The sequence below is a fragment of the Sardina pilchardus genome, chromosome 16, assembly GCF_963854185.1.
Source record: "Sardina pilchardus chromosome 16, fSarPil1.1, whole genome shotgun sequence".
Classification (NCBI taxonomy): domain Eukaryota; kingdom Metazoa; phylum Chordata; class Actinopteri; order Clupeiformes; family Clupeidae; genus Sardina; species Sardina pilchardus.
Genome location: NC_085009.1, coordinates 16,905,884 through 16,927,337, shown reverse-complemented (window position 1 = coordinate 16,927,337; position 21,454 = coordinate 16,905,884). Strand labels below are relative to the sequence as shown.

Below are 21,454 nucleotides of genomic sequence, written 5' to 3'. Positions count from 1 at the left end.
TGCTTTTTGAACCTGTCAAAGATTTACTGGTTTTATTTCAGTTATGAGTAGAGTTAAGTAGAAGTAGGCTTCAGTAGTTGTTAGAAAGGTTGTGTTTTGACTTTGAGCCCCCAACGCTGCCTGGAAGGCGCTTAGGCGTGGGTTAAGGTTAAGGTTAGGTTAAGGTTAGGGTTAAGGTTAGGTTAAGGTTAGGTTAAGGTTAGGTTAAGGTTAGGGTTAAGGTTAGGAGTAGGATTAAGTGTTTTTAAGTCAACAGTGGCAGCGCTGCCTGGAAAACAACTCAGAAAACAACTCTTTAAAGTAGCTTGTCTTTGATGAAGCTACCACATGACCACTCATTACCCTAATATTTGTATAATCACTTCCAAGTAACCCAGACATGGCAAAACAGCTAAAAACTGTTCAAAACTATTAGGCCTAGCCTACAGTAGAGCTGGTAAATACACAGGCCTATTGACAGAGAACATGGATGTTAGACATCGGGTGTAAATAGTATTGTTGATTATTACACTATTTACACCCGGGTGTAAATAGTAATGTTGATTATTACACTATTTACACCCGGGTGTAAATAGTAATGTTGATTACTACACTATTTACACCCGGGTGTAAATAGTAATGTTGATTATTTGCACCCGGGTGTAAATAGTAATGTTCATTATTTACACCCGGGTGCAAATAGTCTCTGCCTTTTTTTTTTACATATATAATTCCTCTTATTATCTTGCAGTCATCCTTAAGTCTAAGAGCAATTATTCTCAACATACTGGGATACACTGAATTGCAACATTTGCAATTTACAAGGATACAAGGAGGTTTATTTGTCACATGCATATTATGATTACTATTACAGTTCCACATATTTGTATGTAAGACCAGATGGAACAACTCAAACATGGTCTGCAGCCATTTTGCTCTTGCAATACGTACCGTCCTGACCTGCAGATGTCCAGCACAAGAGCTCACTGAAGCAGGATATGACATTTTGTGGACATAATGTGTGAAGCTGCTTGCACATTTGGCACATCTGATAATGCTTTATTTCCTCTCGAACACCCTCTGCTGTAAAACACCTACACTAAGTCGTAACTCCTCACATTTCCCCACAAGCACCAACTCAGATGATTTGTATGGATTCAATCATTACTGCGCTGGTCATATGCTTTAAATGTGGTAGGTGCATTGTATGAGAAATGAGAATACATTGCATAGATGCATTGTATTGTATTGCATATGCATTGTATTCTCAGCAGCTAGCCTACTGCCCTCTGCTGGTCAGAGAAGTACTATTCAACAAAATACAAGACAAAAACATGTAGTGTGTGGATATGTTTAATCTGAATCATACAATCTAGTTGATGGTTAAATGCCACTATTTTACAGCCAAAGGGAAATGCATATCAAATGCAAAAAATGGCAAATCAATACCAGTAAACCCTATAGGCTAAACTGAAACACATCCAAACTTTTATATGATCGAGAAGTTGCCAGCAATTAAAACCCAAACCATCTGACATATACAATATGTAAATCATGATCATTTGGGGTAAACATAAAATTCATCCGGTGCATGTCTCAGCATTTGTTTGGGCATTCAGACTCCAGTCAAAATCTGTCTGAGGAGTTCCACTCGTGCCTGTACTTCATGGTTTGGAGAAGGAATGTCACCGTATCTTTCTTCATTACCTTGACAAGGGAAGGGGAAGATTTCTGTTTACATGCAATTGTTTCTTTTTGTCATTATCCTGAATAAGCCATTGCGTTTTCATCAGCGTATTCATGTAATCACCATGAAATGCAAAGTCATGGGACTATATGAATTTTGTTGAATGTACCATTGTTTACAAGATGAGACATATCCACCGAGTCTGATGTGCTCAACAGAGCTCCGTGTGAAATACACAATAAAGAGAGAGACTATAGCCTGAAGCTAGTTGATTACTAGAAAACAGACATACAGTTCAATCCTACTCATACACTTTTACGGTCTATTGCCTATTGAAGGATACTACTACACATTTCCCATTTGAGGTGCGCCCACTGAACTCTTAATTTGAAGGATCTTGTAGCCCTAACACTTTTCCATATCTTTCTAACCTAAAACAGAGGGAGTGGTAGTGGTAGGGCCAAGAACAGAAAAAGTGTTGAGCCTACAGTAGGTTGTATCATTGTCAGTAATACTCGCTGAATACATGATTATGTGAACGAATACAAGAACATTCTTATTGTCTAATATCGACACATTAGGAAATAATTCACAATTACTTACTTCCACAGTCATGTTGCAGAGGTATGTGTTGTGTTACGAAGTTCTCATAGACATCATCTGTGATGCCTACAAAGATACATTTGTCAGACTAATACTTGTTTAACAAATGATCATATTTATCACACCTTATAGGTTTTTCAGATGCCTGACCTGTTTGCAGTGGTATACACTCTGACTGGGCCCAATCACTTCCTGTAGACTGACTCTGATCCTGCGTAGATCCATGTTTGGTAATTTCCTGCTGTTGACCACTAGAGGTTGTCACAGATCTGTAAATCAGTCATGAACAAAATAAAAAACTATAAAAAAACAACCTTCTACTCAGCTAAAAAAATGGCTATGTTTTGTATATTAACATCAAAACTGAAAGATATTAATTGATGCATGTTCAGGTTTATTTTCATTTATTCAGTGAAAATCATCACGTGACACACAGTTGCAGCTACAATTTGATTTGATTTCTCAAAAAGGAGAGCACAGCCATGAAGAAATCGCAGAGTTTGAAGAAGTGGAATTAGGCTACAAATATAATGCAATTGAAAAAATTACCAGAAAGCTTTGAAATAGTGAAATTACCAGTATGGTGCAATTAAAGAAGTGTGCACACACACACACACACACACACACACACACACACACACACACACACACACACACACACACATGTATATGGGTCTACTCTATACAATAGGTAGCCTATAGAAGACAAAGCTCTGTTTATTACAGTGTAACATTTTCTCATCTCCCATTATCAGGGATGGATTACTGAATCTGACGTCTCAATCTGTCAATTTTTTCCACCATTTTCTTAAAAAGAAAAAATACATTTTTGACCTCAGCATTTGAAAACTCTGGCTACAGCCCTGTCTGTCTCAGCAATGGATAAGGAACATTTACTCACGATTGTGTTGTTTGTGTACCCAAACCTATAACGAGACATGAAACCAGAGACAAGCATAAACTTTGAGCACAGTTGTACTGGAATTAAATAGTTAACCTCACTTAAAGATGGACACTTCATCTTGGCCTACATTACATGTAACTGCATGTTTAAAGTGCTCCTACCGTTTCCCTTTTTGAAGCGATGGATCACAAGCAGTATTATGAGGAAGCCAAAAAGGATCACCAGTCCAACAACTAGGCCCACAATTAACAGCAAAAATAATCCAGAATGTGGAGCTGACACTGTTAGGACACGTAAGCAGAGATGTAAAAGTACGGCTACACAAAGTAACCCCGCGTTCACACTGTCTCCGTCCGTCGACGGATCTCGGAGGTTGTGTCTGCCGTATGATCCAACCTCCGTGATCCGTTGACGGACGGAGACAGTGTGTACGCGGGGTACAGGTCCTGTCGTGTGGTTAACAACACAGGTGATTTCACTATTTAGCTGATCTTACTGGCTGATCTAAGAGTTGTGCATATAAGAATCAGCTGATTAAGTGAATAGTTGGAACAAAAATGTGTCAGGACTTGTACTTTATAAAAACAGATTTTACGCCTCTGCAAGTGAGAGACCATTTGTGGTGAATTCTGAATTGTTATATTTTTGGCATTGATTTTTGCTGCTGTTGGTGAGTATTACCCTTCACTGTAATCCAGCTCTCTGGTGACTCTCCACTCTCTGGGTTGCTGCACTTATAGAGGCCTTCATGTGACTTTGAGACTGCAGGGATGGTCATCTCTCCTGTGGTGGAGGTCTGCAGGAGTGTCCCATCTTTATAGAAGTCAGCACTGATGTGTGATGGCTTGGAGCGATATCTACAGCACAGAGTCAGAGGATCTCCCTCAGTCACAGGATGGACAGGACTCTCCAGGGTCACATCACCATCTGTAAGCCAGGTCTGTGGAGGTCCTCTAAGAACTGGCTTGGGTTTTTCTGATAAGACAATAGCAGTTTAGAAAGGATGAGAAGTAATTTCATCAGATTTGTGATGGTTTTTTTTTAAATTTTTTTTTTTAAGCACCACTCTAAAGTGTCTCAGCTCTTCCTGGTTTATTATGCTTGTATAATCATTACTCATCAGTATGGTTAGGCTGTGAAAATGCATATGGTAAGTACAATACAAGTTCATAAGTTCAACTGATACTGTAATTCAGTGGCTTCACTGATCTCTGCTATCTGTGAATCATGTATACAGTATATACTGTATGTTCCTCTGCAGCTGGAGTCACTACTGTGAGACCCAATAGCCCCTCTGACTGTGTATTCAGGCCCTGAACTCAACTGGTCTTGTTTACTTCCATCCATCCTCAGGCCTGAACTGAACTGGTCTAGTCTATATTTATCCTTATACCAGCTGCACCACCAGTGGTTGTGTTTTTCTCCCTGGATTTCACTGTGGGAAGTTACTGTCTCTCCGAGGAAGATGTCACGCCAGCTGGACAACGCGCCAACATCCTTTGGACACTCTGCACACCAGTAGTGACCACATGACAATGAACATTATCTTTTACCATTTTCACCGTATTTTTAATGGTGAAGTTCTGGCAACCACACCTAGTGTTTTATGTAGATTTCATTTACATTTTCTTAACGTGAACATTTGAGTATTGAGTCATTGACTACGTTTCTATCACGCCATAATCCTTTTTTCAATCGAAACAGGGCTGACTGTGACTGTGCAAGGAGTCCTACTGTAGGTGAGATTTAACTTCAACAACCAAAATACTTCTACCTTTTACTGTGATCCAGCTCTTTGGTGACTCTCCACTCTCTGGGTTGCTGCACTTATAGAGGCCTTCATGTGACTGCGAGACTGCAGGGATGGTAATCTCTCCTGTGGTGGAGGTCTGCAGGAGTGTCCCATCTTTATAGAAGTCAGCACTGACGTTTGATGGCTGGTAGCGATATCTACAGCGCAGAGTCAGAGGATCTCCCTCAGTCACAGGATGGACAGGACTCTCCAGGATTACAATACCATCTGTACAGCACAATGGGAACATAAGGTATTGTCATATTGTCACATTTAGTAATTGCTTAATTTCTTATTGGTTCAGAAAATGAGTGGTAATTGTTGTAGTGCTTAAGGAACAGGGCTAGCAAATGCTTAGGACTAGAAAGCACATAACTATGCAAATCAGTTACTTCTTTATACTCTCTAGAAGCACATGACCAACTTTATAGTACAGAGCAGTGACATAGCAAACTAGAAAAGCACTCAGAGAGCGCAGACCACCGCCTGTATTGTTCTTCCTAGGTTGTCATACATTTGAACCTAAACTATTCCGATCGCCACCACGTGGCCATACCATGCCATTACACCACTTAGCGAAACATATAAACAGCTCTGGAATCCCGATGGTGTTACGGATCACTCCCAAAATTTAATCGTTTCTAACTTGGGTCATGTCTGACCTTCCCTGTCGAAATCCATCCATCACTTTTTGAGTTATCTTGCTAACGGACAGACAGACAAACAAACAAACAGACAGACAGACAAACGCCGGTCCCCATTGAAAACATAACCTCCTTGGCAGAGGTAATTACGTTAGAACATGAGGCAAAAACACTATTTTGTACATCTTCATTGCATACATGTTGGCTTTAATTTATGAAAAGCAATATGAACGAATCTTACGAAAACAAACCATCAAATGACTTATGCACACATTACATTATCCATAATACATTTTATGTGTAACATGCCTTTCAAGTCACCAATGACATTGTACAATTAAGTGTTTATGGATGCTAAGGGCAGTCTTATGAAAGTCTTATGAAGTCTTAGGAACCACTACGATCACACAAATTGTAGTAGAGAAACTTACGTCTGACTAAACTCACCTTGAATTGTGATGTTGACAGGGTTACTCTGCTCTCCAGACTCAGACTGACACCAGTACACTCCACTGTGTGATTGAAGTAGTGATCTGATGCTGCAGCTGGAACCTGCCTCTGAGATCCATTTAAAAGGGCACGATTCTCGCTCCATCATTTTCGAGAACCATCTCAGCTTCAATCCAGTTGAGTTTCCATTCCCCTCACAGCTCAGGGAGAGAAACTGATATGTAAAATGTTGATTTCTATCGGGATGGACAACCAGAGAGGCTGGAGATGAAAGACCTAAAAATTAAGAATAAAATCGGAGGCATATGACAAGCACACTTTCCAAGACCCTTGTGAAAAAATGAAAAGAGTGAGAAAAAAACAAAGCCAAGTTCTCACCTGTGACCCAGAGAGGCTGAGGTTGGCTGAACTCTGTGTGATGGGCTGGCTCTCCTCTCTCTGCTCTGCACACATAAACCCCTGTGTGTCTAAGAGCAGCAGGGCTGAGAGTGTAGGAGCCTCCAGCTCCTCTGATGCTGTCTGACAGCAGCTCTAGTGAATCTGCTCTGATTTTATGAATCACATGTATCAACCCCGGCCTGTAGGGGGCAGTCTTGTACCAGTGGAATCTCCAGCCTGTAGTGAAGCCTTTAACCTCACAGGTCAGAGTCGCCGAGTCTCCTTCAGTCAGCCAAGTCTGTGGAGGTCCCCCAAGAACTGGATCTGGTCTTTCTATTTGTGATTAAATATATAGACCATGTTAGACAAAAAGGGACACCATGCAGGTGCAGGAACTTTTGGCGACTGTAGAGCTCCCCCTAGAGTTGTAATATATTTATATTTTACTCTGCCATTTTAAATTGCGTACTTTCCGTTCCCCTGTACACAATGAAAATACTTTTGTTGTGGAGGTGAAGGATTAATAACAGACAAAAACAATCTCCAAAGAGCTATATCTACGAGGTACCGTTTCACGATTCTCGCTATTCTTGAAGTTGCATGGCTGGTTTGCTCCTTAGTGACTCACTATGGCTGTGCTGTATGCCACAGTTCACCTTCAATACTGTAAGTCTGAGTCACATATAAATAATGAAGTGGTTGGAGGGAGATGTATCCTCAGCTATTTGGCATTAACGAGGCATACAAACACGTTGTATTGATCGAGGATAGAATATTGAAGAATGGCATGCAGGAGAATGGGATCTTACTGTACACATTGACACATTACACAATGTTGACACATTACCATACTTCTCTCCTCTCACCATGATATGTAATTTCAATAGATGGACTTGTAGAGGACATATGAGGATGATCCTCTCTCTCTCCAGAGCACTGGTACTGACCAGCCTCTTGTGGAAGTGTGATCGCGATGGTATTGCTGTTCCCCCCTGGAACTAGTCTGTTGTCTCTGAACCAGGAATACTGGTACCAGTCTGTGTACTCTACTATGTTACACCTTAGAGTAACTCTCTCTCCAGAGTAAAAGGGACTCTGGGGAGACACCACCACCACTCTTGCTGTAGGGGGAGCTGTAGGAGCAAAAGTTAACCAAAATGCAGTGAGTCTGAATAGTGATCTGATGCAATGATGTTTTCGGTACTTTCCAACAACAAGGTTATCATAACCACTATCTAACTGTCCAGCGTTTGCGTATTAGTTTAAGCTGTACCATATTGCAACATATTGCATTCATTTCTAGGAATCTAACATGTTATCTGCTTCCACTGACAGATTGAAGAGGAAAAAATACCTCTCACCTCAACAAAATACTCACCTTTTGTTTGTTCAGTGATTGCACACGAACTGAGGGCTGAGAGAGCGAGAGAGAGAGAGAAAGAGAGAGAGAGAGAGAGAGAGAGAGAGAGAGAGAGAGAGAGAGAGAGAGAGAGAGTCAATGCACAATAAACCGATGGCTACACCGGTTGTACTTTGTGAACACCACCAGCACCTTCCATACTCATGTTTATGTTTATCGTTTGAAAAACTAAAATATCGAAACACAATTATCAACACAGTCGAGACATTCTCACCAGTTATTGTTTAAAGGTGCGCTTGAATTTAGATTTCAACTCACTGTTCTCTGTGGCATCGTTTAATAGTGACTTCCCCACACAAAGTTTTACCTTTATGACTTTGCATTTTGGTCTCATTAAAGACAACTTGATTTCAATTTAATTGAGTGTAAGAAAAGCAGCAAAAAAGTGAGCAACATGTCATGTATAGGAATTCCTGCAAGCCATTTCAGGTCAAGTTGATTGAGAGACTGAGCAAATGGTGCTACTAATTGAAAGTAAATAAAAATTGGAGTTATTATTTTTCATTTATGTGCTATGTGTGCCGTATTGTGTTAACTCTGTAAAAAAGTCAAATTACAGAAAAAAATCCTGTATAAGTTGGTGTGTCCAAATGTTTGACTGATAGTGTAAAGATAGAGAGAAGTCACACTTACATATCAGCAAAAACACTTGACTGGGCCCCATGCTGTCTTTACTCTCAATCGCTCTCTGTTTCCCCTCAGTTTCTGAGTTGTTGTGTGCTTATGCCCACATGGTTACACTATAAATAAGCATGTCCTTTGTATGCCTGTGTGTGTGTGTGTGTGTGTGTGTGTGTGTGTGTGTTTGTGTTTGTGTGTGCGTGTGTGCGTGTGTGTGTGTGTGTGTGTGTGTGTGAGTGTGTGTGTGTGTGTGCGTACACTCATATACTCAGTGTTTTCGTCTCAAGCATTGCATTGCTGACTAGCCCAAGTAGAGAATATACTGTAGCTCTGTTTTTTTTGTGTTGCTTAGTTACCATCTCTGTGAGTGCAAAGATGTATGCAGGAAGTTCAGTTTTCATTTCACACCTTTGTCATCTGTAGCTGCAAATCCAGTCACATGGTCTGCTTTTTCCTCTCTGCTATCAACTTCTTTTTTTTTATATATCAACCTCAACAGTCTCTAACAATTGATCTCTGTAGTTTTTCATACCATTTGCCAGTGACAGAGCAGATGAGACACATTTAATGAACTTTAAGTGGCCTTGAAGACTCTCCTGCAAATGGACCAGAACCTCAGAGCAGCAAATCCTGCTGATCAAATTTCACCAAAATTAAAGAAATTACGCCTTCCCCAACAATTGCATTGAGAAGAACTGAATAAAACTTTACTGAAATTATTATTTGTTACTCTGACCTGCATGATTTCAGCACAAGATATCACTGGTACATCTTTGAAACAGGATGTGAGAAACGCTTTGTGGTTGTGCGATGCTGCGTTCGCTCATCCAGTGAGCAAATGCAGCTACTTTGAGAGATTTCTTTATTCTGTGTCACATCCTCACTCTGCAGCAGCTCACTTAAACACTCAGTCATTAGAACTACAAAAACACAAATCCACAAACCATCTTTCCACCATCATCCGCTTGCGTTAAGGTCAATAAATTAGTATTTTAGAAATGAATTTTTGTGGGAACAATTATCCCTGTAATATACTGTACACTTACACTGTATTGACAAAAATATTTGCTCAAAGGCCTAGACTCACACATGAACTTCAGTCACATCCCATACTTAATCCAGACTGTAGGTTGTATGTTATTCTACCTTGCATTCAATTTAAGTGATATTGATTACATTTAAGTTTATATAGTTTATTGGTTAATTAATTAACCAACTATATTTGGTAATTATTTGAAGTAAATTTAGCAAATATATGGATTAATCATAGTTTTTACACAATATTCAAAACTGCTGTTCTGTCCTTAAATGTCAAGGCTCACTAAAACCTTCACAGCCAAAGCAATTATCTTCCTGAGGCGTTTCTTGTGCCATCTTACATAACTTATCAGTGATTCTATGGCCGTCTCTGTTAGTATTCTGCTAAAATTGGCATGATGGCCCCTACTGAATTTCTTGAATTTCCCCTTGGGGATCAATAAAGTATCTATCTATCTATCTATCTCTATCTACTGTAATTACGCCACACCATTGCTCTGTTCAATTATTGGCATCTGAAGGATGCTCTTGTAAATATTAAACATTTAACCAACAAATGAGAAAGTATTTAACAAAATGGAATTACAAAGATTTAATTATAAACATATCCACATGTCACAAGTAAAGTTGACACAGTACAAAGTAGAAAACAATATAAAAGAATACACTCAATTTGTATGATGCATTTCCAGACACTCAGTGATACTCAAAAATCAAAATGAAATCAATTGCAAAATGTGAAACTATCATGTCACACAATATATTAAATTAAAGCTGCTTTACTGTTATACATTAAGACTGATTTGATTAAAAAAAACAAAACAAAACAACAACAACAAAAAAAACTTTAGCTGATCAGGGTTACATCATCACTGTCAGGGATATATCACATTTTGTGCTTTGATTTTCACACAGTCAGTCAGGTTCCATTTCTCTGGATGTCTGCTCTTGCTGTTACCATTACTTCATATTCATATGTGTAATCTAGAGATACAAAGAGAAAGATTCTTTTCATTAAAAATTACTACTTTTACCTGTTTTTATTCAGTTCTTTTGAGATTGTAAATGTTAGGAAACACAGCAGTAGCAGTTAATGACGTCATTCTTTTTTGTAACAAAGCTATGATATGGATAGTTTCTGTGTAGTGCTTTCAACATTCTATTGTCTTCTTTTGGTCATGTAATTAGGAGAGTTAAGAAGGAGAAATCCGGAGATATTTTACACAGATCTCCATTTCTCGAGGTCACTTACTACTATCGGTGCAACCACCCACCCTACGAGGTACACTCTTGAAGTTGATGTTGACATATGTATGAGTAGTATCTACAACTGGAAGAGATTTCAGAGTTCTGTATTATACATATATCCCACATGCTTGAATGCTACTAACATAGAGTGATTTGACCGTGTATGTATTGTACTGTACGTGTGTGGTACCTCTTTTCATTGTCATATATTCTGACAGGGCCTCATCACTTCCTCCAGACGGACTCCAGTCCGGGTTCTGGTTGGTGTTCTGGTGTTCCTGATCGCTAGAGGGAAACAAAGTAGGCTACTAGACCATCAGTTGTACCATAAATAGATGCCCTGCAGCTGAATAATACCTCTTTTATTCTGAGAAGTTCAAATGTATTTAAAACAGTCGACAAACAGTAAACACGTTATTTGGAATATTACCCCCTGTAATTAAGATACCCATGCATAAAAAAACAGAACGAAAGAAAGAGAGAAAAACTTACGGCATCGATGCTTGTGAGGCAGGTTGTGTTGTAGAACAAGAGACAACAAATTAATCCTCTCATTTACATACTATACAAGGTACACAACAATGTCCGGCACTCCTGTAAGCACCACTTTGGAAGTGTTGGGAGTGTTTACCTTGTGACTTATTTAAACCATACAGCCAAAATGATATTCTAAGTATGGCAGAGATAACAACCAGTCCAGTTACCACCTTCACTGCTATTGGCTTGGCAGATTCCGAAGTTGAAGCTGAAATGGCACCACTAGTTGAGGCTGAAATTGCATGGAGTCGTGTCATTTTGTGTGAAATCATTGTATGTTAGTAAAGATGCGATTAGTTCAGATTTACTGTACCCTTCACTGTGATCCAGCTCTTTGGTGACTCTCCACTCTCTGGGTTCCTGCACTTATAGAGGCCTTCATGTGACTTGGAGACTGCAGGGATGGTCATCTCTCCTGTGGTGGAGGTCTGCAGGAGTGTCCCATCTTTATAGAAGTCAGCACTGATGTTTGATGGCTGGTAGCGATATCTACAGCGCAGAGTCAGGGGATCTCCCTCAGTCACAGGATGGGCTGGACTCTCCAGGATCATACTACCATCTGTACAGCACATAACAGTCCCAATAAATCACATACAGTAAATGTACAGCTCTAAGACTGAAGATCAATATTCTTACAACTTACTATTCTTTCATTTGATAAGCGTGCATATTTCACCCCGATCTTTCAAATGGTAATGGCACAGTAAACAGAGCCAAACCCTAAACCATTTTCATACTGATTTAACTAGCCATTTTAGAAATAAAATTACATTAGTAATGGCTAGTGACTGTCTAAAGCAATTTATTGTACAATCACATCAAATTACATTACATTAACATTCAAATTATATCAGTCAAAACTTGGCAAAGATATTGTTTGTACAAGAAGTCAAAAAAGGAAACGAAATGTATGTTAACAATAAATCATGGTTTGTTCATGACAATTAATATTCTTCAAAAAATGTTTAATGAAGGTTTTCTCACCATGCACTGAAATGTTGACAGGATTACTCCGCTCTCCAGTCTCAGACTGACACCAGTAAACTCCACTCTCTGATGAAAATGCTTTATCTCCTCTACAAGTGGATCTTGCTTCTGCCCAACCATTGGGACACATTTTATGCTTTGACCATCCTGGGAACCATCTCAATCTCCATCCAGTTAAGGTTACAATCCCCTCACAGCTCAAGGAGAGAGACTTAAGATCAAAATGTTGATTTGTATCGGGATGGACAACCAGGGAGGATGGAGGAGAACGACCTAAATCAAACGGGGAAAACAGTTTATGAAACAGTCTGAAATTTTAGGACAAAACATCAACCGTGTTCTGGAAAATTTGTTTTACAGTAGATCTCATCTGTATTGCAATAAAAAAGTGTACATCACCTGTGACCCAGAGAGGCTGAGGTTGGCTGAACTCTGTGTGATAGGCTGGCTCTCCTCTCTCTGCTCTGCACACATAAACCCCTGTGTGTCTAAGAGCAGCAGGGCTGAGAGTGTAGGAGCCTCCACTTCCTCTGATACTGTCTGAGACCAGCTCTACATACATATATGTATCCTCTATATATCCTCTGTTCTCATGTGTGATACGTGTCAACCCAGGCCTGTAGGGGGCAGTCTTGTACCAGTGGAATCTCCAGAGTGTAGTGGAGCCTCTAACCTCACAGCTCAGAGTCACTGAGTCTCCTTCAGTCAGCCAGACCTGTGGAAGTCCTCTAAGAACTGGCTTTGGTTTTTCTATTTGTGATTAAAATAATTCCATATAAAATGTTGTAGACTATGCCTTATAGACTTGGCAGCAAATACTGTAATTGTTACAAAAAAGGAAAGTGACTCATATCACAGTCAAAATACCATAATACAGTATACATTTTTACAAGCTAGTAAAACACTAGTTCTCTACACTATTTTTGATGCAATATATTAGCAGCCATATCACTGCAGCCCCTCACCCCTATCTCATTCACAGAAAGGAAAGTCGTGTAGGAGGACTGAGATGTGGGGTCTCTCACACAGATTAAGGGATACTGTATATTCTAATTGGGCATCTAATTAGATAGAGATAGATAGATAGATAGATAGATAGATAGATACTTTATTGATCCCCAAGGGATTCATGTGATAATCATGTGTGATAATCATGCTTTGACATTAGTATGTTTTTTGTTTCAAAGAAAGATGCCTTAAATATGTTGAAATGTCATATTTCTAAATCTCAATCTGTCCATCTTCATAATTTAATCATCATTTGAGGCTCATGCTTGACAAATCATAACCTTTTGCGCGAGGTTGGGACCTCATGTTGTGGCGCCTTGTTTTCCAGTAAATGTTGAATCCACTGAGTTATTACATAGTTTTGCTTTATTATTTAGTTTTTTAGATACTGTACAATGAACATGTCACCTGGAGCTACTGTATATGAGCTGCCCTGACCATTGCGATTTCTGTTTTTTAATAAAGTGTGTAATGACTGCTCAGTAGTATTTTTTATTTTGACCACTTTGTGAAATGATCTAAAGACAGCGTTTGATTTTGGTACTAAACAGGTACAACTGTATGATTGTTCAGTTTTGCAGAGGTTGGAGGTTTTGTGAATGTAGTTTGACATTTAGTGTTTGTGTTTATAGTTTTGAGAATAGAATATCAGGTTTCAAAATATATAGTAGTAAATAAGTAATAGTAGCAGGAAAAAAATAAAAACAAGTTATTATTGCTATAGCAATACAGCATTCATTCTAGAAGAAATAGCCTATCAGCAAATGTCCACTCACCTGACACTGTAATTCTAACAGATGCGCTGGTCTCTGATGTCTGTGGGTCTCTACTGCGTGTTCCTCTGCAGCTGTACTCACCACTGTCGGACTCTTCAGCATAAGATATTGTGAACTTTTTCCTGGTATGTAATGGATTTGGTGCCACATTCCCTATTTTATACCAGCTGTATTGCCAGTGTCCATGTTGATCTCCCTGTATGTCACATCTGAAGGTGATCGTCTCTCCACGGAAGAAGTCTGGCCAGTTGGGCAGGAGTGTTGCAACAGCTTTGGGACTTTCTAGTCAAAACAGAACACACAAATTCATTTCAGTTGTACAGTTTTCCCAACGTTAGACACACTGTATAAAGGCCACACCAAACTCACCTGTGATTTTCACCCACACCTCATTGCTGTACTGTGTGTAGTAGACTGGGTCTCCTCTCCCAGCTCTGCACCAGTACTGTCCTCCATCAGAGACTTTAACAGAGCTGATGCTGTAGGAGTCTCCATCAGTCTGGGCCACAGGATCAGAGGTCTGTGTGTTTCTGTACCAGTAGAATGTCCATCCAGCAGACTGACCCATGTCACATCTCAGGGTTACTTTGCGTGTGAACACTGATCTTCTCTTTCCTCTTTCTGTAATTGTTGGAGTTGGCTTTTCTTCTAGGTTTATTGGAAATGAATGTAACCAGTCAGTGGTACATTGTTTAAAGTATAAACACATTTTAGCCAATGTCAGGTCTGTCACATGTGGCACTATAGAAAAAAAAGCTTCAGAAAAAAAAAAAACACTTTCTTCTGGGTCTGTGCTTAGCACTTGCTGGATGCTTAATTTCTGGTAGGGGTATTTGACAAAACAGTAAAACTCATTCATTTCTAAATGTGAAAACACAAATTGTTGAAAGCCACTAATGCCAAATACCATGCCTCTATTCTATTATGGACCGTGAAATGGTACAAAAGTGAACTCTGTGGTAACTCCCATAGCACTCGCCACTCACCTTTACCCTTCGAAGACAACATACATTCATTATTTGTTCTTAAAGGAGATCCCATTGAGTCTCCCATTGATGGTCTGTTACACAAATCATTCTAAATCTGAATCAATTCAAATTCTCTCTGTCTCTCCTTTCCCTTCTCAGCTTCCATACACATTAAATGCAAAATTAATGTGTAGAATTTCAAAATGAACTGACCTTTGCACCAAATGAGATAATGCTCACTTCGTGATGATACATGAGGACGATCCTTCCTCTGTCCAGAACACTGGTACTGACCCGCCTCTTGTGGGAGTGTGATGGTGATGGTCTCACTGGTCTGACTGGGGAGTAGGCGGTTGTCTCTGTACCAGAAATACTGACCCCAGTCTGTGTACTCTACTATGTTACACCATAGAGTGACTCTCTCTCCAGAGAAGAAAGGAGGTTGAGGAGACACCACCACCACTCTTGCTGTAGGGGGAGCTGTAGGAGTACAGAGAAACTAAATGGCAATTACAGTGGGAATCAACACAATGAACAAAGTTCAGTGATGTTTAAATGATCAGTAAATTATACAGGTTGTTTCAGTGCATATCTGTTCAAATGCCCTCATGGTTAACCGTTCAGCACCTAACGCAAGTGACGGTGAACATTGTGTTGGTAAGATCCCGCGTTGCATTGACTTTTTGCATAAAGGCACAGATACCTGTTAAGATACTAAGATACTGTAACTGTGGTATGAGTGTTTTTTTTCTCAGCAGTTTTTAACCCTATGAGCCCGACGGACGCAAAGTGCGTCAAAAAACGCACACATTTTCTTTGTTACATTGCTCCGCTATTATTAGTCACAGCGAGATGAAACTTATATTGCAGGAAAGAGCAGAACCGGGGCTTTCCAACGATACTAGACACTTGTCTGTACGATCAAGTATGAAAATAAAATAAAATGATGAAGTTAAATCAAAGTATATCATATTTACAGTCTATATTGCTCTGCGTTCACCGGCGCATCCAGAACTCTCGCTTAAATTACTCGCGGACCACGCATCGCACAGACATGACACGCATATCAAATGAAAGAGGAGAAGCAGAGCTTTGCATTGATACCAAATACATCGATCATTTCGTATGATAAAATCAGACGAAGTTACAAACAAATAATAATGTCATATAGCTTTGGCTACCTTTACTCTCGTTTGATTTCCTCGTGGAATCGCGATCAAAAAGATTTGGCACACATGTCAGATGAAAGAGGAGAGCTAGAGCTATCCACAGATACCAAATACAACCTTCTAGGCCATAAAACAGACGAAGTGACAGCAAAATAATAACTTCATTTAGCTCCACGTACCTCGTGTTTTGTGTGGAATAGCCTATGTTCATAATCCAATGTTATCATGTGTTTCTCTATGACAAGTCACGTTCATAACACGGTTTTGAGATCCTAGCACACTTCTGTAGGCTATGGTATCCAATTCAAGACTCATATTGCATCCAAATTTGTTTGACAAATAAACACTTTTTGCCTTTACTTTGTTCATTGCAATGCAGTAAAACAAATATTATAGAGAATCATCATCTGTGCACGTCATGTGTGCTACCGCAAACAAGTCATGTCAGATCAGCTAGTGTCACAAATATGGAGTGCAAAAAGTGCCAAAAAGTCATTTTTTCATCACTAAATAAAAATTGCCATTTATTTCTGGAAGGCACACACCACATCTTTCTGTAAATTGCTCAGCCCCAAAGTATACCTCCACCATGGTTCTTATATTGCCGTGTTCAGGACAGTCAGGCCTACATAACCATGTAAGTTCCGTCGAGATGTGAGCTTGCTGTGGTGAGATACACGTCAAAATGTAAGAATTTGTATAGTACGCTTTTCAACTTTTTATTATTTAAAAATCTAAATCAAATCAATGCAAGTATTTATACATGATATTGTGGCAGATCTGGATAGCCTAGACTGTGCTGAAAAAAACAATATGTAGCATGTGTGAATGGCACTTACAATGACCAGGATACTGTAAATGCTTCTAACTAGAGGTAGTGAAAATGCCCTTAAAACAGCTTAGGGCTCATAGGGTTAATTGTATTGGGATATGCTTCACTGTTTAGTGTCCAAGACAAGGGTTTAGGTACATTAAAGGTAGGGTAGGAGTTCCTGGAAAACGATTCCAGCAAAGCTGCATTTTGAAAATACACAGGTCAAAAGTCCCAACCCCTTTCTTCAGACTTCCCCCCGAAGCCACGCCTCCAAAGTATGGAATGTGCGATCAGAGACGGTTTATAAAGCGAGACGACTCATATGAGGGTCAATTCCGATTTCCCTGTGACGTAGTGCCACTCCCATTTAGGAGGCAAAAGGGAGAAATAAACCTTATCTCGGATTATGATCATTCCCTTAGCCCTACATTCAGCAATGCACGTAACGAACCCATATTCTACAAGGCACACGTCTTTCTAACATTCCCACATTGAAATCGTATTTTCCAGCGAGATAAATACATAGAAAAATATACTTTGTTCACAGTGTTGGGGAGTAACGCATTACATGTAATTGAGTTACGTAATTTAATTACAAAATAAATGTAACAGTAATATATTACAGTTACTGTAGAAAAAATTGTAATTCAATTACAGGTACTTTTGAAATTTTTCAAAATTACAATTTGAATTACATCTCAATATTGTCAGCAAAACTTTGCAAAGAATATTGTATGTAAAAAGAACTGTTTCCCTCCTCAGCCATAGTTTGATACGGGACCTTCTGATAGGCTCTATCACGTCTACAGCGCCATCAGCGTAGGCCTATATGCCTGCCTGTAAACGTGTTATGATTATCATTATATTATCCTCACAAAAAATGTTATGCTAATTCATGTATTGAATGCCCTTGCTGCCTTGTGCGCTTGTACAGAACTGCTCGGCAGCCTGTAGCTAGACCAAGGCCGAAATCTTCGCATGGATTTGGGGACTATATATCATTCAAAAATCGGAAAAGTAATCAAAAAGTAATCAAAAGTAATTAGTTACGTTACTCAGAAAAAGTAATTCAAATAGTTACACTACTATTACATTTTAAACAGAGTAACTTGTAACTGTAACACATTACATTTCTAAAGTAACCTTCCCAACACTGTTTGTTCACGACCTGTCCCTCCTGACCTGACCTGTCTCCGCTAATTGCGCAGGCCACCTGTTATCAACGGCACACTGCTTCTGCTGCTTCTACACCGTTCTAAACCAATGATCTCGTCACTGATCACGCCCATTTAGAAGGCAGAAGTGGGCGCCATTTCATTCCATTGAAAACCCCCTCTATGATTCATCTTACTGTAATAACTATACGATCTTTGGTGCAATGCTTGTTCACGAGCGAGAGGGAGGAGCAGATTGCAGTTTGATAGATGCCTCAGAATCCAATCATCGTTAACAGTCCGTTCAGTATAATTGGATAGTGTTTTTCCTGGATTGTTCGTTCTAGAGGCCACTAAAACTTTTCATTTTTGTGTCAAAACTTTTAATTAATTGGTTGCAATGGGGGTGTGAAGTGAAGAGTATTTCAAGCAATATGTTAAAAAATGCTTCAGAGAGCATGCTCCAAAGATCTCCTACCCCACCTTTAACACTCTAACCACAATGAACAAAACAAAAAAGTAAACGCACTCTCGGTCTATAACTCGTTTAATTAATATGAAAACATGTCACAAGACGGACGCGTTTCAGCCTATGCTCGGGCTATGCTCAAGGCACTGGAGACGGCATAGGCTGAAAAGCGTGTTGTGGCATGTTTTCATATGAATTAAATGAGTTATAGCTTGAGAGTGCATACACTTTTTGTTTTATTCAGTGCTTCCTTGTTCACACACCCAAAACCCTATCATTCAGGCAGAGTTGAGCACACCTTTCTGGCCTGTGACTCTACTCACAATGCAGATTTTTTATTTGTTCAGTAGCTACAACTGAAATGTATGAAAAGTGGTGATCACATTATTAACACTGAGCCAAATGTTAATGTGATTTTGGTGAAAGAAAAAAAAGAGTGTGGAATGCAAAATGTTGATTCACCATCATACTTAATGTTAGTAGGTAGACTTCTTAAGGATTCCTATATAAGTACAGTATATACTTTTTTGATCCCCTGAGGGAAATTCGGTCTCTACATTTATCCCAATTCGTGAATACACACACACAGCACGCAGTGAATACACAGTGAGGTGGAGCACACACTAACCCAGCAGTGAGCTGCCTGCACAACAGCGGCGCTCGGGGAGCAGTGAGGGGTTAGGTGCCTTGCTCAAGGGCACTTCAGCCGTGGACTGGACAGGGATCGAACCGACAAGCCTCCAGTTACAAGCGCGAAGCCCTAAACAGTAGGCCACGACTGCCTAGGTACTGTACTGCTCTCTACTGCACTGTACTGCACTGTACCGCACTGTACTGGACAGCATACACAGTCCTATTACTATAGGAATAACTGGAATATTACTTATTCCAGTTATTCACAAGGCTGTCTATGAATAAAATAGCAGAAATAAAAAATACTCTCGTAACTCAATACGTTACTCAAAATAAGCAAAAACAGTCCCGTTTCAATAGCAAAGCACTTGTGGCTCAATCTGTTCTCACCTTCTGTTTCATCATAGCCCAGACACAAACTCAGGGCTGTGAGAGAGAGATAGAGAGAGAGAGAGAGAGAGAGTCACTCTCTGATGGGAATCAATGTAATTTCAATGTATGTTTTACTCTAGACACTATTATTGTACAATTCTAAGCCACCAGCTGGTACAAAGACAGGGAGAAAGAGTAAAATCACAACCATTCTCTTAGTACAGAAGATTGAAGAGTGAAGTATTAACTTTACTGGAAACTGCTCCTCGAGAAGGTTTGTGATGTCAAAATGCACCATGTATCTGATACCGTATGGTCCAGTCAACCTTATAGAACCTATAGTTTACCCACCTCTCATTTTACCACTACACTTGATCCTTGCACACACACACACACACACAGAGAGAGAGAGAGAGAGAAAGAGAGAGAGAGAGAGGGAGAGAGAGGAGGAACACTCACATAACAGCAGAGGCAAGTGTCTGAGCTCCATGTCGTCCTCTTCGAAAATGAGACCTACTTCTTCTTTTCTCTTTTGACTGCTGGATGGGCTGATCAGATCAACATGTCTAACTTGAGTAATGCTGTGTGCATGTGGGTGTTCCAAAAGTAGTACATCCAGCAGTCAAAAGGAACGGAACTCGCACACCACTATAGCCGATGCTAAAAATACGTTTTTATTGTATGAAAAAGTGCTACTCAAGAAGTGCGTGCAAAACGTTCTGGTCCTATTCAGGACCATCCTCAAATCTGTTTATTCTGACGTTGCCATGCCTCTCCGCTGGAAAAATAAAAAAAAGAAGAGGCATATTCATCATCATCATTTTGTTGACCATTGACTTCTGTGATGCTTTTGCCTGGTGAGCACCAGACAGACAGAGCATTGGTAATCTCACACTCCGCCCCTCAACAGCCCTCCTCCACTGTTGTAATCTTCCATCACTATGAATACCCCGGCCCGAACCACTGAAACACAAGTTAGTTTTTTTTTCAAAAACATTTTTCTAAAGTACATTTTGGGTTATGTTGCCTTTATTCTGATAGTCATAAAACAAGTCCAGCGATAGGGTGAGAGTGGGAAAGGACCGAGGGTCAGACGTATGAACCCAGATCCCCATGGACCTGATTTGATATGCTGCAGCGGTGTGTGCCACAGATCCCCAGTATTCAGCTTATTGACCCTTTACCCGAACCCCTCATAGCAGATTATTTGCCGATTAACATTTAATATGCTGACTTTATAGAAATAATGGAGAGTCAAAATCATAGTAAGACAGACTTTTACAGTATGTTCATGTAAAACTTTCAGTGGCTTACAGTACTGCCATTTTATGTAGTGTTGTCAACCGCCGTGTTGTCTAATTGCTTATGATAAGTCTATGTCTCATTTTTGACAGAACACATGGACAGAGAGAGAGAGATATGAATCAATGTTCCCACAATCATTAAGTACAATAGCATAGAAACAGAATGTGGTTGTTAGTAAGTTGGAATTCAACTTTTAGCGCACACGAAGCTTCCTCTGAAACATGACGTTATCTTACATCGCCAACACACAATCTCTGACTTCCTCATTACCTCCTTCCATTACTAATGCAATGAAAGAACGAATCAATGGCCTTTCCTTCACTTACATTAACATGTTTTAAGGCATCTACACAAATGATGTTCCATTTGTCTTATACAACACAACCATGCTCATAATGTTCCTTGCGTGACCATCATTCATTAAATTAAAACATACCTTGCTCAGAATACATCTTCTTTAACAAAACAGAATTGGCAAGCTGGTAGATTTTAAAATCT

The 21,454-nt window shown here is 39.7% G+C and overlaps 2 protein-coding genes across 2 annotated transcripts; both read right to left on the bottom strand.

Moving 5' to 3' along the window:
- Nucleotides 1-1,336: 1,336 nt before the first annotated feature.
- LOC134059417 (Fc receptor-like protein 5) lies at nucleotides 1,337-7,553 on the bottom strand. The gene is made up of 9 exons (XM_062515810.1): nucleotides 7,304-7,553; nucleotides 6,438-6,770; nucleotides 6,057-6,335; nucleotides 4,948-5,193; nucleotides 3,855-4,148; nucleotides 3,335-3,454; nucleotides 3,171-3,195; nucleotides 2,420-2,538; nucleotides 1,337-1,686 (listed from the first exon to the last, which is right to left on the bottom strand). Exons 1-9 carry the CDS (start codon nucleotides 7,341-7,343, stop codon nucleotides 1,595-1,597), a joined length of 1,548 nt encoding a protein of 515 aa, XP_062371794.1. The 5' UTR covers nucleotides 7,344-7,553; the 3' UTR covers nucleotides 1,337-1,594.
- Nucleotides 7,554-10,131: 2,578 nt separating this feature from the next.
- On the bottom strand, nucleotides 10,132-21,408 carry LOC134059549 (Fc receptor-like protein 2). Its single transcript, XM_062515994.1, has 7 exons — nucleotides 21,393-21,408; nucleotides 15,281-15,520; nucleotides 14,442-14,693; nucleotides 14,073-14,354; nucleotides 12,286-12,561; nucleotides 11,615-11,860; nucleotides 10,132-10,211 (listed from the first exon to the last, which is right to left on the bottom strand). Exons 1-7 carry the CDS (start codon nucleotides 21,406-21,408, stop codon nucleotides 10,132-10,134), a joined length of 1,392 nt encoding a protein of 463 aa, XP_062371978.1.
- Nucleotides 21,409-21,454: the final 46 nt, after the last annotated feature.

Excerpts from the sequence above, each read along its gene's own strand:
- LOC134059417 (XM_062515810.1), bottom strand. The coding sequence starts at position 7,343 with ATGTCCTCTACAAGTCCATCTATTGAAATTACATATCATG. Across the intron at positions 6,771-7,303 it reads TATTGAAATTACATATCATG|AAAGACCAGATCCAGTTCTT; the intron begins GTGAGAGGAGAG and ends AATCACAAATAG. Across the intron at positions 3,196-3,334 it reads TCGCTTCAAAAAGGGAAACG|GTTTGGGTACACAAACAACA; the intron begins GTAGGAGCACTT and ends GTCTCGTTATAG.
- LOC134059549 (XM_062515994.1), bottom strand. Across the intron at positions 12,562-14,072 it reads TGTTAGAATTACAGTGTCAG|GTCGTTCTCCTCCATCCTCC; the intron begins GTGAGTGGACAT and ends CGTTTGATTTAG. Across the intron at positions 10,212-11,614 it reads GAGCTGGATCACAGTGAAGG|TGTCTGGAAATGCATCATAC; the intron begins GTACAGTAAATC and ends AGTATCACTGAG.